Source organism: Schistocerca cancellata, chromosome 4 (genome assembly GCF_023864275.1).
Source record: "Schistocerca cancellata isolate TAMUIC-IGC-003103 chromosome 4, iqSchCanc2.1, whole genome shotgun sequence".
NCBI classification, from domain to species: Eukaryota; Metazoa; Arthropoda; class Insecta; order Orthoptera; family Acrididae; genus Schistocerca; species Schistocerca cancellata.
Genome location: NC_064629.1, coordinates 732,109,664 through 732,126,033, shown reverse-complemented (window position 1 = coordinate 732,126,033; position 16,370 = coordinate 732,109,664). Strand labels below are relative to the sequence as shown.

Genomic DNA, 16,370 nt, shown 5'->3' with positions numbered 1-16,370 from the left:
GGTCTTTCTGAAGCAATGAAAGATATCTTGAGCATGCAGTTTTCCTGTACTCATCTTAAATGAACAATTGAGCAGTTAGAGAAAGAAAGAAAGAGAAAGAGAGAGAGAGAGAGAGAGAGAGAGAGAGAGAGAGAGAATGACAATGCCTAAAAGTTAAATTTAAGTTCAATACTATCGATCCACCCATCAACGGCTTAATTTCTCACTATATTGTGAGTGGTTACATTCACTCTTTCAGTTGTTTTTATTCAACTTGACACATTCGAATATTGCATAAATATGGTGAATATCCAGAAGTCGTCGCAAATTCATTGAGAGTATTTTACTTTAAATGAAACTAGTACTTATGTCCCAATTAGATATTCTTGATTTATATGGACCATAAAAAAGGGAATAAAATGAACCTAACCACTTAATCCACCATGTTTAAGAAAAACAGGTTCTAAGTTCATACTGACAAGAACAAAAAAGTATGATTTTTAATGGGTTTCCTTATACTAATGGTCAGTGCTAAATCTTCATTAACAGTCTTAATTATGTGACAATGTGACTGCAATTTGACATCCAACAAATATTTTAGAAGTACAAAGTCTACAAGGTCAGCACTGGCAGGGTGACATCACATCCTGGTAACTTCATTTGGTACTCCAACTGTTCTCTGGGTTGGTTCACAGACTTGAATATGAAGTGAGATGGACTGTTGATGTGACACTGCAGCAGTGATTTGGGCATCACAAGATAGTGTTGGCAATGGCAGTTCATCATAAATTAACACTGACGTAAACTATAAAGTATCAGTGAAAAGGTGGACAACAGCCTATGAAATGCAAAACTACATTAAAGGAACAAATGGGAAAAAGGAGAATGGATAAAAGAAGAAGAAGAAGAAGAAGAAGAAGAAGAAGACCGGTGTTTGAAAATTTCACCAATGAACAGTACAGAAAATACTATAAATGACCAAAAACAGACAGAGAAAATTATGCTAGGTTAAAATAGAAGTGTAAAATAAAAACAGTTTCAAAAATGAAAGGGGGAAGGTTCAGATGAACGCAAATGAAAATGGGAGAGATATGTCAAGAATTTGCTACTGAAAAGGGATTTGGCCATCATAGTGCAGGATTTTTCAGGTGCAGAGATTAAACAAATAAATTAGCTATTAAAACACGATGGCATGAGGGGAGTTTCTGAAACTTCAAATTTATTTGTGTTTGGAGGCACTGGTAATTATTTTCTGACAAATGTTATGATTTTTCTCTCTAGATCTTTTCTGTATTTGACACATTACTGGCAAAGAGCATCAGTGAGCGCATTACTTTTAACAATGAAGTTTATATGTCGAAGGCTTGGATAAATTCTTAAACACTCAACCTCTTATGACTGATCATTATCAGTAGTTTATAATGGTTCTCAGCTGATGGCTGAAAATGCTGTGTGACAATGTTTTCATGGGCTGCTACTAGTCCCTAGACGAGGAAGAAATGTCTTCTCATACTGACTGAGCCACTCCTTGCTGCTGACCTGAAGTTCATCAGTCATTAACCTGAGTGCTTTTCATCTGGAAGATAATGGTTCAATGTCCTGTTGCAAATGAGGCCATTAGGCAAAGAGCACAAGCTCAGCTAGGACAATAATAGAAATGGAAGAGTGGGTGGGTGGGTGGGTGGGTGGGTGGGTGGGGAGGGTGGGGAGAGTGGGGAGGGGGGGGGGAGGTGGATGGAGGGAGATGTTTTCATTTACTTAATGAGTATATACACGGAACTGTATTTCACATTCTAGGGCAACAAGGCAATTCAACTGTCCACGTTGAACACTGAAAGTGTCAACTTTAACTGTCTTGATGTAGGAGCCTATTACTGATAGTAAGCAAACCTACAAAGGGTATCACAAACCTTTACAGTCAAAATTATAAGAATGGTAGTGGATTCTAGATGGAGTAATTTGAGAAATTGAACCAATGGTTATAAATGAATGTTTCAGGCAGTACGAGATCTGGAACGAGCAATGCACAACAGGCATATGTTTGTAAGAAGCTTATGATTCATAGATTCATAACAAACAATTATCCACCACACTGACATTGGTCTGCTACCTTAACACACAATAGACATATGCTTGTGATGACACCATGCCGTAATCAACTATTGTTAACAGCTAGTGACTGATAGTCGAAAATGGAGCATTACTCACTACAAGAATTGGATGTCTCTATAGGCCCCCTGGATCAGCAGCTGTTGTGGCTGAGCACCTGAAGGATAATTTGGAAAATATTTAGAACAGATTTCCCCACCATGTTATAGTTCTGGGTGGAGATTTTAATTTGCCGGATATAGACTGGGAGACTCAGACGTTCATAACGGGTGGCAGGGACAAAGACTCCAGTGAAATTTTTTTAAGTGCTTTATCTGAAAACTACCTTGAGCAGTTAAACAGAGAGCCGACTCGTGGCGATAACATATTAGACCTTCTGGTGACAAACAGACCCGAACTATTTGAAACAGTTAACGCAGAACAGGGAATCAGCGATCATAAAGCGGTTACTGCATCGATGATTTCAGCCGTAAATAGAAATATTAAAAAAGGTAGGAAGATTTTTCTGTTTAGCAAAAGTGACAAAACGTAGATTTCAGAGTACCTGATGGCTCAACAAAAAAGTTTTGTCTCAAGTACAGATAGTGTTGAGGATCAGTGGACAAAATTCAAAACCATCATACAATATGCGTTAGATGAGTATGTGCCACGCAAGATCGTAAGAGATGCAAAAGAGCCACCGAGGTACAACAACCGAGTTAGAAAACTGCTGCGGAAGGAAAGGGAACTTCACAGCAAACATAAACATGGCCAAAGCCTTGCACACAAACAAAAATTACGCGAAGCAAAATGTAGTGTGAAGAGGGCTATGCGAGAGGCGTTCAATGAATTCAAAAGTAAAGTTCTATGTACTGACTTGGCAGAAAATCCTAAGAAATTTTGGTCTTATGTCAAATCAGTAGGTGGATCAAAACAAAATGTCCAGATACTTTGCGACCAAAATGCTACTGAAACAGAGGATGACAGACTAAAGGCCGAAATACTAAATGTCTTTTTCCAAAGCTGTTTCACAGAGGAAGATTGCACTGTAGTTCCTTCTCTAGATTGTCGCACAGATGACAAAATGGTAGATATCGAAATAGACGACAGAGGGATAGAGAAACAATTAAAATCGCTCAAAAGAGGAAAGGCCTCTGGACCTGATGGGATACCAGTTCAATTTTACACAGAGTACGCGAAGGAACTTGCCCCCCTTCTTGCAGCGGTGTACCGTAGGTCTGTAGAAGAGCGTAGCGTTCCAAAGGATTGGAAAAGGGCACAGGTCATCCCCGTTTTCAAGAAGGGACGTCGAACAGATGTGCAGAACTATAGACCTATATCTCTAACGTCGATCAGTTGTAGAATTTTGGAACACGTATTGTGTTCGAGTATAATGACTTTTTTGGAGACTAGAAATCTACTCTGTAGGAATCAGCATGGGTTTCGAAAAAGACGGTCATGTGAAACCCAGCTCGCGCTATTCGTCCACGAGACTCAGAGGGCCATAGACACGAGTTCACACGTAGATGCCGTGTTTCTTGACTTCCGCAAGGCGTTCGATACAGTTCCCCACAGTCGTTTAATGAACAAAGTAAGAGCATATGGACTATCAGACCAATTGTGTGATTGGATTGAAGAGTTCCTAGATAACAGAACGCAGCATGTCATTCTCAATGGAGAGAAGTCTTCCGAAGTAGGAGTGATTTCAGGTGTGCCGCAGGGGAGTGTCGTAGGACCGTTGCTATTCACAATATACATAAATGACCTCGTGGATGACATCGGAAGTTCACCGAGGCTTTTTGCGGATGATGCTGTGGTATATCTAGAGGTTGTAACAATGGAAAATTGTACTGAAATGCAGGAGGATCTGCAGCGAATTGACGCATGGTGCAGGGATTGGCAATTGAATCTCAATGTAGACAAGTGTAATGTGCTGTGAATACATAGAAACAAAGATCCCTTATCATTTAGCTACAATATAGCAGGTCAGCAACTGGAAGCAGTTAATACCATAAATTATCTGGGAGTACGCATTAGGAGTGATTTAAAATGGAATGATCATATAATGTTGATTGTCGGTAAAGCAGATGCCAGACTGAGATTCATTGGAAGAATCCTAAGGAAATGCAATCCGAAAACAAAGGAAGTAGGTTACAGTACGCTTGTTCGCCCACTGCTTGAATGCTGCTCAGCAGTGTGGGATACGTATCAGATAGGGTTGATAGAAGAGATAGAGAAGATCCAACGGAGAGCAGCGCGCTTCGTTACAGGACCATTTAGTAATCGCAAAAGCGTTACGGAGATGATAGATAAACTCCAGTGGAGGACTCTGCAGAAGAGACGCTCAGTAACTCGGTACAGGCTTTTGTTGAAGTTTCGAGAACATACCTTCACCGAGGAGTCAAGCAGTATATTGCTCCTATTGCTCCCTCCTATGTATATGTCGTGAAGAGACCACGAGGATAAAATCAGAGAGATTAGAGCTCACACAGAGGCATACCGACAATCCTCCTTTCCACGAACAATACAAGACTGGAATAGAAGGGAGAACCGATAGAGGTACTCAAGGTACCCTCCACCACACACCGTCAGGTGGCTTGCGGAGTATGGACGTAGATGTAGAAGAACTTGCAGACACCAATTTAATATAGGGTGCAACAGGATATAGTGCCTTTAAATCCAAAAATACGAACAGAGAAAATCTGCTCAACAGGCTTCACCTGCATTGGAATAATTTAAATTTATCACCATATATAAAAACTTGCACAAAGTTAGGCCATTCTCAGCCACAGAGTGCTACAACCTATGAAACACAAAACTACACTAAAGGAACAAATGGGAAAAAAGGAGAATGGATAGAAGAAGAAGAAGAAGAAGAAGAAGAAGACTGGTGTTTGAAAATTCCATCAGTGAACTATATAAATGACCAAAAACCGACAGGGAAAATTATGCTAGGTTAAAACACAAGTGGAAAATAAAAATAGTTTCAAAAATGAAAGCACCCAGAACACATTGTGGATTGTCAATGTAACTTCATACACATACACACCATTGGCAGGTATGTAAATGATTCCTCTCTAGATATTCTCTGTTTTTGACACATTACTGGCAAAGAGCATCAGGGCTGCAATTCTCTGCAACAGCAAAAATGGCCACCAGAGTGCATTAGTTTTGTTCATGTTTAGTCTTGTTACCAGGCCTGGTAGGGGATATCAGGGATGTGAACACAACGTGTGACCACTGAAGGACATGGAGATGCTGTGTACATATGCAAGACTGCTATAACACCACCTGACAGAGTTTGAGAAGGCGTACATTGGGGTCTCCATTTGGCCAACTTGACAAATAAAATTTATCACTATGTATAAAAACTTGCACAAAATTAAGTCATTCCAAGCCACAGAGCAACACTCACAATTCTTGACAAATACACTTCCTTACATCTGACCATCACAAGACAGGATCACCACACTGTGCACCAAGCACACTGTAACCCCTTCACATTTGCGTCTGCCATAAAAAAAAAAAGGGTAATGGGCTCCTAGCAACTTTTAGTGTCATCCTGTATCATTCGTCAGGGATTATCAGCTAACAGACGAAGAAATTACTGTCCCATGTGTAGGTTGCCATTAACAATGCAGGGAAGCATGTATTGCTGTTGAATGGCAATGCATTGCGTTGCGTTAAGTGATGAATCTTGGTTCTGCACCACACCAGATACCATCATTGGCGAGTATGGTAGTGGCTTCAGAAGAGGTCCCATTCTTCCTATATTTTGGAAAGAGATGGCAGTGTTACCCCTAGTGTCATAGTGGGGGCAGCCTTTGGTGTGACTTCAGGTGTCATGGATGGTAGTGATTGATGGAAATCTGATAGCAAAATGGTACATCACAGACATTTTGCATCCTCGTGGGTTACCTCTTGTGCGATAGCATAGCTGTGCTAATTTTCGACACTACAATGCTTGTCCACATACGGCACATCTCTATGAACTGTCTGCATGATGTTGAGGTTCTCTCAAATCCACAAAAATCCACAGATCTGTCCCAAATGGAACATCTGTGGGGCCAGTTCAAACATCATCTCAGTCCCAGATCCAGAACATTGAGGACCAGTTACAACAGTTTTGGGCCAGCTTGCCTTCCCAACTGAACCAGGGCATGCATAGCAGCCAGAGACGGATGCAAGTCATACTTATAAGTGAGCTCAAACTGTTGAGTTCCTCTAAATTTGACTCAACATTGTAATCGGGGAAACAACATCACATACCCTTTCAACCCGATAGGTATCCTTTCATTTTCGTCTCCCCTTCCGCATACCTCACTTTGTGATGTAATTTTTTTTACGGCAGAATTGGAAGAGGTGATGTTGGCTTGTGCAGGAAAACCCAAATCGGTACGCACCTATGACATGCCAACAAAATGCACAATTCAAAAAAACACAGTGAGAAAACTACTGGCGAGCAGGAACTAAACCCCTATCATAAACATGTGCAAACATTGGGGCCAAATAATTTGGACCCTGGAGTTCAGTTCTGTCAATGGATTATTAAGCACCACTAAAACGCATGCACTCTGACTGGCATTCACTGCAATAAAAATTTGATATGAGCACAGGTGGTTGTTGTTGAAATTCTTGTAAGATGTAAGTGGGTTATGCCAATAAAGAGCTAAATATTCATTTCAGACCATTATTTCCACATCTCAAAAAGCACCTAGTTCAGGATCCACAACAGTGAAATTTTGATTCTAATAGTTTCCTTTAGTCCAAAAATGAGCAGGCATAAGGAGGGGCATTTTATAGTGGGGCGGAGGGGGCAACTGTGGCACATTTTTTGTGACATTGGATGATTTTTTTTTTTTTTTCAGTTATCATATGGTGAAGTATATAAATATAAGTTTCTTAATTACAGTTTTCTAGCTAAAGAAAACACAGTACTTACAGCTTCACTGTAATGTTCCATACTATAATTGTAACTGTCAATAAATTTGGTGAATACTTCAATAGCTTTTGCTCTCAGCGTAATAGTGTTCTGCCTGTTGATCTCTAGGCGTCTCTTGATCTCATCAATCATGTCAGCTTCCATGAAAGCCTTTTGATCTAAAGCTCTACGTTCTGCTGTTACTTTTGATATTGCCATCAAAATTCTTCTGGTTTCACCATTTTGTGCTTCAAGCGTATTTTGCAATGCAGTATAATACTCATACTCTAGTCTCATGAGAGATTCTTTCCTGTCTTTCAAGCTGTGGAGTTTCTTCATTTGTAAAAGCTTTCCCCATGTCAGTGCAAATACCTTTCTTTCTATCTCAGCTTTATCAGAAAGAAAAGTTACATAGTAGTTCCTCGTTTTTCGCAGAGCAGCATAAAATGGAGATCTGATGTCCTGTCTTTGCATGCCTCTATTTGCTCCTATACCAACATGTCCCTCTTGCTGCAACTGTCCATCTGTGACAAAATAAAAAATAAGCATTTGACTAAGCAAACCAAGGAAAATCAGAAATGAAATTGCAATCAAGCTCTACAGATTCAAATCAATTACTACTTAAATTTTTAGGATAAGGATTATATGCATGGATGATCACTGGTCAAGAAATGGACAAACTGGGAACACAAGACATCATGTCACTTTACTAAAAATTGGGATGACAGACAAGCAGTTAGAGAATGAGCATAAAAATGAAGATAACACTTAAAGTTCAGTCCTAAAGCAAACAAATTAATTTTAGTCATTTCTTTTTCTTCCAACAAGGACTGCGTTAGTTAAGTTAATGGTGAAGCAAAATGTCAGCTTCAAGTGAACTGTATGTACATAAATCGTAAATTTATCATATGCAGTGTATTTTAGATCCTGTAGATCAATTTCTGGGTATTGTTACAGAAACACTAATTGTAAACTAATACTTAGCCTAGTTTCTTTTTATTTTTTTACACTGGGCCTTAATGAAATATCTTTTGAGAGCGAAAATTTCATTGCGCAAACTTTCATTTCAAGCTAAGTTCACAACAGTCAATTGTGTACAAGATAGTAATACAGAATAACCATATTGACATGTTTAGAGAAAGAAGGAATGACATATCTATTCGATACCCTGTTGACACTAAGGTCATTAGAGACAGAACACTAGATAAGAATGGATGTGGAGGGGGGGGGGGGGGGGGGGGGAATCTGCCACCATATCATTGGCAGAAAACTTCTAATAACATCAGTAAAAGAACAATGAACACCCATCTTCCTCTCACTGATGGAACCCATCCGGCATTCACTTGGTGTTAACTACGGAAACAAAAGAAAAGGATGTTTGAATCCCACTCCTGAATGTGAACACAGTGTCTTAACCATTGTGCATCTTGTTCTGCATTTACAGGCAGGTGATCAGCATTCTATTACTTGCAAAATTTGAATTTGAAATACTGTTCTAGTCCTTTCCTTTTAGAAAGAAAGAGGGAAAAAATGGGTTTAAATGGCTATGACCACTAGGGGATTTAACATCTGAGGTCATCATTTTATTTTATTTATTTATTTATCTCTTGTTCCGGTGATCCATGTTGTGATACTATCACAGGATATGGAACGTGTCAATTTTACAAGCTTTTGGCCAGAATTTATGGTAATGCATAAAACAAAACAAAAACAGTAAACAGTAACTTAGGTCCCACTACAAAAAATACATTTTAGAGATTACAAAATAATGTGTTACACAGAAATAAATATTGCAAAATATATGTTTACAATAAAAATATTCGGTATTACAAATACAAATTTGGGCATACATTTGCAATTTACAATACAAGAAATGTTAAACACTGTAGTTCAGGAACTCTTCTATTGTATAAAATGATCCTTGCAATAGGAACTGCCTTAAGGTTTTTTTAAACAAGAGATCATCATCTACCAAACACTTAATTCTTGAAGGGAGGGCATTAAAAATCTTACAGCCACTGAAATAGACTTTTCTGCACCATACTTAGATTTGGCTGTTCATAGTGGATATCATGTTTCCTTCTAGTATTGTGACTGTGATATGCACTATTCAGCTTAAAGATGGATTTTTCTTTCCTTATGAAGCACATCAAAGAGAATATATATTGCGCAGTGGATGTAAGTATTTCAAGCTTCTTAAAAAGATTCCTGCATGTGGCTCTAGGATGGACTCCACACATGACCCTTATGGTTCTTTTTTGCAGACACAGTACTTTTTTAGCCAGTGGCTGATTTCCCCAAAATATAATTCTAAATGCCATAATTGTATGAAAGTAACAATAATATGCTGATTTCATGGTTTCCATATTCCTATGTTGCTGAACTTAGTCTTTTGCATAGATCCAGGATGTGGTTTGACCAATTCAGTTTGCTATCAATATGCAAGCCTAGGTATCTTGAGGAATCTACCCTGGTTATTGTCTGCTCACCTATTTTTACTACTATTTCCTCATCTTTGGATGTTGTGTGGAACTGAATGTAGTTTGTTTTACAGTAATTTACAGAAAGACCATTATTGTTAAACCAGTTCACCGTTTCATTTAAAATCTTATTTGCTGTTACCTCAAGTTTATCTACTGAATTATCAATAAGTAGTGTAGTGTCATCAGTGAAAATGGTGAAGCTACAATATTCCATACAGAGAGGGAGATCATTTATAAATATAATAAAAAGTAGGGGGCCCAGAACTGAGCCCTGCGACACTCCACATGTGATGGTACCCCATTCTGAAGGTAATGGGACACCATCTTGACTATCTACTACAACTTTTTGTTTCCTGTTTGACAGATATGAGTCAAGCCATTTCCCTGCTGCACCATTTATACCAAGATGTGCAGCTTTTTATAAAAGAATTTGGTGATTTACACAGTCAAATGCTTTTGTTAGATCACGAAATATGCCAATCACTTTCAGTTTTTTGTTGATAGATTCCAAGAGTTTGCCAGTAAATGCAAATATTGCATCTTCTGTTGACAAACCTTTCTGAAATCCAAACTGACTTTTGCTGAAGATATTGTGTTCACTTAGATGCTTAACTATCCTGGCATGCATTAGTTTCTCTACAACCTTCAAAAAGCTTGTCAGTAGTGATATTGGCCTATAGTTAGCAGTATCCGTCTTATCCTCCTCCTTATACAGCGGGTTTACAACTGCATACTTAAGCCTCTCAGGAACTATTCCTCGTTTAAGTGACACATCAAAAATGTAGCAAAGGACTTTACTTACATGGCTGGAGCAGTATTTTTGTCAGTTCCAGCAGAGTGTTTACTTTTCAGGAATTTAATAACTATTTCAATTTCTTGAACAGTGACTGTTTTTACCTTCATGTGTTGTACTGAACCAGGTACTCTAGCTTTCAAAAGATTGATGGCTTGCTTCATGGACCCTTGTAAACCTATTTTTTCTGTTACTGTTAAAAAAATGTTGTTGAATGTGTCTGCAACTGTTTTTGGATCACTAACAAGATTACCCTCACTTCTTATTTGGATATTTTCACTACAAACTGCATTTTTCCCCATTTCCTTCTTTACAAATTTCCAGATAGTTTTTACTTTATTGCTCAAGTTGTCAATTTCTGCCTTCAAGCACATGTTCTTTGCTGCCTGAATGGTCTTATTCAGATTTTATAGTGTGTAATCCTACTGTTATCATTTGAACCCCTGGCTGCAGCATATAGTTCTCTCCTTGTTTTACAAGAGATTTTGATGCCTTTAGTTATCCAAGGCTTGTTTCCAGATTTGAACAGGTTTTCTCTCACTGATTTTTTAGGAAATGTTTCTTCAAAAAGGCTTGTAACTTAATTGATAAATATATTAAATTTTGAATTAACATCAACTGTAGCATATACAGGAGACCAGTCCACTAGCTGTAATTGCTGATTAAAGGTTTCAGTGGTGTGTCTGTTTATAATCCTAAATGTTTTCCAAATGAAATTATCTTTTCTTTGTACATTCGTTTGGTTTGGAGTGAGGAATTACCCTTCATGATCAGAGAGACCATTTATAATATTTTTCATGGTTAAATTATTGCAAATATCCTTATCTACAAATACATTACCTATTAAAGTGCTAGAGTTGGCAGTTACTCTAGTTGGAGTGTCCACCACTGGTACTAAATTGTAACAGTACATTAAATGTTCAAAGTCTGTTTTGTTTCTATTTTCTGTTAAAAGGTCCACATTGAAGTCACCCATAACAATGATTGATTTAGTTTTCCTACATAGGTGGGACAGAAGTGATTCAGTTTGTCTTAGAAATTCATTTAGATTTCCAGCAGCTGCCCTGTAAACAGTCCTCTAGAACTTAGAACTACTTAAACCTAACTAACCTAAGGACATCACACACAACCATGCCCGAGGCAGGATTCAAACCCTTCCTTCTAGCATATCTGTCCAACTGCAATCAGTTTAACCTCAAATGAAACTTTCCAGAAATATCTTAATACTTAGTTAGAGATGGCTCATTGTGCTGCCCCTGTGGCACCACAATTCACATTTATTGTGAAGTGCTCATCCTGCTATCACATTGGCATTGGCTACCATTGTTTTAACTATTTCTTCTGAATGTTGTCTTTAAGTACTTCAGCTCTACTGGCAAGATCTCTTCGTCAGATGGCTGTTGCTCTAAGGGCTACTGTGTGTTGACTACTCCACATTGTGAGTTGTGATAGCAACTGGATGTGCAAGTATAAATCAGTGTGATGCTGATACCTATTTCATGATGCTGATGGGAGGGTGCGAATTGATTGTTTTTCAGGAAAACATCTCCTTGACACCTTTACTGCTGGATGGAGACAAGCTGGCAGTGGCTACATTATGCTCTGGAGAACTTTAAAGTGAACATCCATAGGCCCAGTGGAGCTCATGCAAGACAACATTATGACAAAGGAGTATTGTACACACCTTCCTGATGACCATGTTTCCAAACTGTAGTACCATTTTTCTACAAGATAATGCACCATGTCACAAGGCCAGGAGTGTGATAAAGTGGTTTGAGGAACATAGAGGCAATTTCCAACTGATGTGCTGGCCCCCCAAACTGCCAGATCTGAACCCGGTAAAACACATTTGGGATGTCACTGAATGTGCCATCAAGACCTCCTTGGCCCCCTCCCTGGAATTTATGGGAATTAAGCAACATGTCAACGTGTGTGTGTGTGTGTGTGTGTGTGTGTGTGTGTGTGTGTGTGTGTGTGTGTGTGTGTGAGGGGGGGGGGGGGGGGGGCAGACGTGGTGCCAACTCCCTCCAGCAATCTGCCAATGCCTAATTGTTTCCACACCATGATGCGTTGCCACTGTTATCCATGCCAAGGGTAGTCATACCAGGTATTAGGTAGGTGGTCATAATGCTCTGGCCAATCAGTGGTAAGTCTTCTTTCTATATTTTTAGCAAGCCATATACTGCAATGGTGCTGCTACATGTGGCTGCAGTTTCTTCACAATTTTATCTCGGAATGAGTTTTAGAGGGGTTAAATAGTTTCTCTCTTTAAGCAGTTTGTTGGATCCCATCTAATTTACTCTAGTCTGAATCGCTGAGTGGTTTGTATACTTCCTTCTTGCAATTTGTGGGTTGTACCAGCGAAATGTTGCCTTAGTCACATTGTAGGCTCAATACATTTTGGACTTCACACAGCTTTTTCTTCTCATGGCTTTTTTCTGCCCTCAAATTCTCTCTATTTGGTGACAGGTTTCCAGTGAGCACATAGCATTTTCATGTGTACTTTTTATACTGCCTCTGCAGGTGTGGTGGAGAAATGGTCCACACAACTAATGTTATCTACGACTAGTACTGACAAGGAGTCTGAACGAGTTTTCTGTAACGTTCAAATTTGCTCCACCCACCCCAGAAGTACACAGTTCCTCATGAGGGTGGAACAACAAGGAGCTCTACAATCCTTCACTGTCTGGATGTTCTAGTGAGATGAAATAATGATAGCTAGTGGGACACAGTATGTATCAAAAACTTAAGCATGCCGATTTGTTGTTATATACACTCAGTTGTCATCACAGCTTTCAGTGTGGAGGAGTTTAAAGCACTCTAGTCCAGAGAGCAACAGCCACTTCTGATGAAGAGAGCTTGCAAGAAGAGCTTAAATACTCACAGACAACATCCAAAAAGAAATGGTTATAATAAACAACAAACATAGTACGCTTTCTTCATCTTTATCTACATAGATACTCCACAATCCATCTCACGGCACATGGCACCCCGTACCATACTAGCCATTGTCTTTCCAATTCTACTCGCAAACAGGGAGGGAAAAATGACCACCTACGTGCCTCTGTATGAGCCCTAATTTCTCATACCTAATATTTGTGGTCCTCATGCGCAGTGTGTGTTTGAGGCAACAGAATCATCCTGTACTCAGCTTCAAATGCCAGTTTTCTATATTTTCTCAATAGTGTTCCTCGAAAGTAATGTTGCCTTCCCTCAAGGGACTCCCATCCGAATTCTCGAGACATCTCAGTAACACTTGTGCATTGTTCGAACCTACCAGTAACAAATCTCTCAGCCTGCCTCTGAATTGTTACGATGTCTTCCTCTAACCTGACCTGGTATGGATCAGAAACACTTGAACAGTACTCAAGAATAGGTCGCACCAGCGTCCTAAAGGTGGTCTCTTTTACAGATGAACCACTCTTTCCTAGAACTCTCCCAATAAACTGAAGTTGACCATTAGCTTACCATTATCCTCACATGTTCTTTCCATTTCATGTTGCTTTGCAATGTTACACCCACACTTCCCTGGGAAACTCCTGACGATACCCCCATCTCTGATGAACTCTCACCGTTGACAACATACTGTTTTCTATAACTTACGAAATCTTCGAGCCACTCACATATCTGAACCTACTCCATATGCTCATACCTTCTTTAACAGCCTGCAATGGGGCACCACGTCAAACGTTTTCTGGAAATCTACAAATATGGAATCTTCCTGTTGCCTTCATCCATAGTTTATAGTATATCATATGAGAAAAGGGCAAGCTGGCTTTCGCACAAGTGATGCTTTCTAAAACTATGCTGATTTGTGGACATAAGCTTCTTGGTCTCAAGAAAATTTATTATATTTGACCTGGGAGTATGCTCAAGGATTCTGCAGCAAACCAATGTTAGAGATATTGGTCTGTAATTTTGCAGGTTCGTTCTTTTGCCCTTGTTATACACAGGAGTTATCTGCGCTCTTTTCGAATCACTTGGGACTTCGCGCTGGGCAAAAGAGTCGCAAGAAATGCAAACTAAGTAAGGGGCCAATGCTGTAGAGTACACTTTGAAAACTCGAATTAGGATTCCATCCGGAACTGGTGACTTATTTGTTTTCAACTCCTTCAGTTGTTTCTCTATGCCACGGACGCTTATGATGCTTACTGCTATGTCGGCCATACTGGAGTCTGTTCGATGCCAATACAATAGCATGATGAGCAGGAGCTTCTCAGAATAATAGTAAACGACTGATAAGCAGGCAATGTGATGACAAAAACTTAGTCATAGGATGGCATGACATCGAGTGAGTGTTCTTTCTCTCTTCCAAGACCTCAACCTTATTAGCACCTGTGAAAGATGATGTGGAGCTCTTCTAGCCTGGAATCTACTGCATCCACTGGCAATGAGGAAAAAGCATTTATTGGTGAGCCAGTACGCACAACTGAGGGGATGCCATGGAGTGTAAATGTCATTCAGAACTGTCACCCACTAAGACGGCCAGCATAAAGTACTAATAAAAACTGGTCATGCCAGGGAGTATGGAAAAACAAAGGTACTAAGACAATATTCTTTTTATGGGACTGTGTGTTTAAAGAAGTGGTAGAAATCAAAAACTGACTTTAGCAGAAGATGGTAAAAGAAGAATTTAAATTACACATTCACCTAAAAATTTTCAATTGTATAAGGGGCAGTGAAGGGTCTTTGTCTCTTCATGAATTCTGGTACACTATTAAGTTTGAAGCATGGCCCAAAGACTTACTGTTAAACTATAGGATTAAGAAAGAACTCACTCTTCCTTTGAAACAAACTATTCTTAGATGCATCTGGATGATCAACACTACAAGAAAATATAAGCAGAATAAAGTATAGATATATAAGCAGAATAAAGTATAGATATATAAGCAGAATAAAGTATAGATACAAAATTCCTCACAATATTCAAAAGAAATGCAGATAAATCTATGGTAAAGGTACTGGGCAATGGCGAATTTTTAAAAAAAGGAATCTGTCAGACATTAGAAAATGCACACAAACCTATAAAGATCTAATTTCGCTAAAACTATCCAAAAAGCTCAATAGTTCACAAATATTTTCTTTTATGTATAACAAAACACGCAACATAGTAGTGCTTACAGCAAAATAAATAAATAATTCATTAACTGATAAAGTCACTTAACAACCAATATACAAAAGATTGTTAATATTTTAAAACAGAAAATAAGTAACCCAAGGTGGGAGTAACAATCACGTATAGGCTAAGTCAGCTGAGCTGTTCACCTTGTATTTCCTGAACCATTTACGACAGTTTAATTCTGTTTTCACGCAAATGAATTGTAAAACGGTCCTCGTGACAGAATGATATACAGTATCTTTTCATTTCTATATTAATTGCAGAGATATCGGACTCAGTTTTTTCAAATGGAGCTATGGTAATTCTTGCTAGTATCGTTGTTTTAAGAGAAATGAATTCAGTGGCATTTCACTCTTCAAAATCAAGTTCATAGTAGTGAACAAATTACAATATTCAGAATTTAAGGTTTTTCCATTTTGAACATTAAATTGATAGCTGTCTTAAGTTAATGTTGCTGTATGGAACTGTCACATCAGGCTGGTGGGTCACTCCAGCTTGACATAGCTGAGGAAGGAAGGAAGGAAGGAAGATCAGTGTTTAATGTCCCGTCAACATTGAGGAAATTGGAGGTATTGTGCAATTAAGAGTGTCTACTTAAAAAAGTGGAATAATGGAGAAAATTTTGATTTAAAACCGACACTCATCACATTTGGTGGCCACAGTGGGCTAGTGGGTAGAGCACTAGACTCCAGCCCAGGGTGTCCCAGGTTCAATTTCAGACAGAGGTGAGGATTTTTCTTCATTCCAGTCCCTCCAGGATGACGCCAGGTCCACTCAGCCTCCTGTCAAATAAATGCCGGTACCTTTCTTCCCCAGCGTTAAAAGGCAGCCGGGATGCCAGCCTCAGATACCACCACCCCCCCCCCCCCCCCATGCTTCCTAGTGCCACATCATGAAACTAGTGTTGTGGCAAAGAAAGGTTGAATTTTACCTACAGCCAGGCTGATTGCCCAGTGATGGACCTGTGCCACAGACTTCACTTAATCT

The 16,370-nt window shown here is 39.2% G+C and overlaps 1 protein-coding gene across 3 annotated transcripts in view; it reads right to left on the bottom strand.

Moving 5' to 3' along the window:
- LOC126183827 (uncharacterized) overlaps nt 1-16,370 on the bottom strand; it is a 147,377-nt gene that overhangs the window by 21,554 nt on the left and 109,453 nt on the right. For all 3 annotated transcript variants that reach the window (XM_049926084.1, XM_049926085.1, XM_049926083.1), the window contains exon 9: nt 7,010-7,512. In XM_049926084.1, coding sequence (XP_049782041.1) covers nt 7,010-7,512 — 503 coding nt within the window. The remainder of the gene's footprint in view (nt 1-7,009; nt 7,513-16,370) is intronic.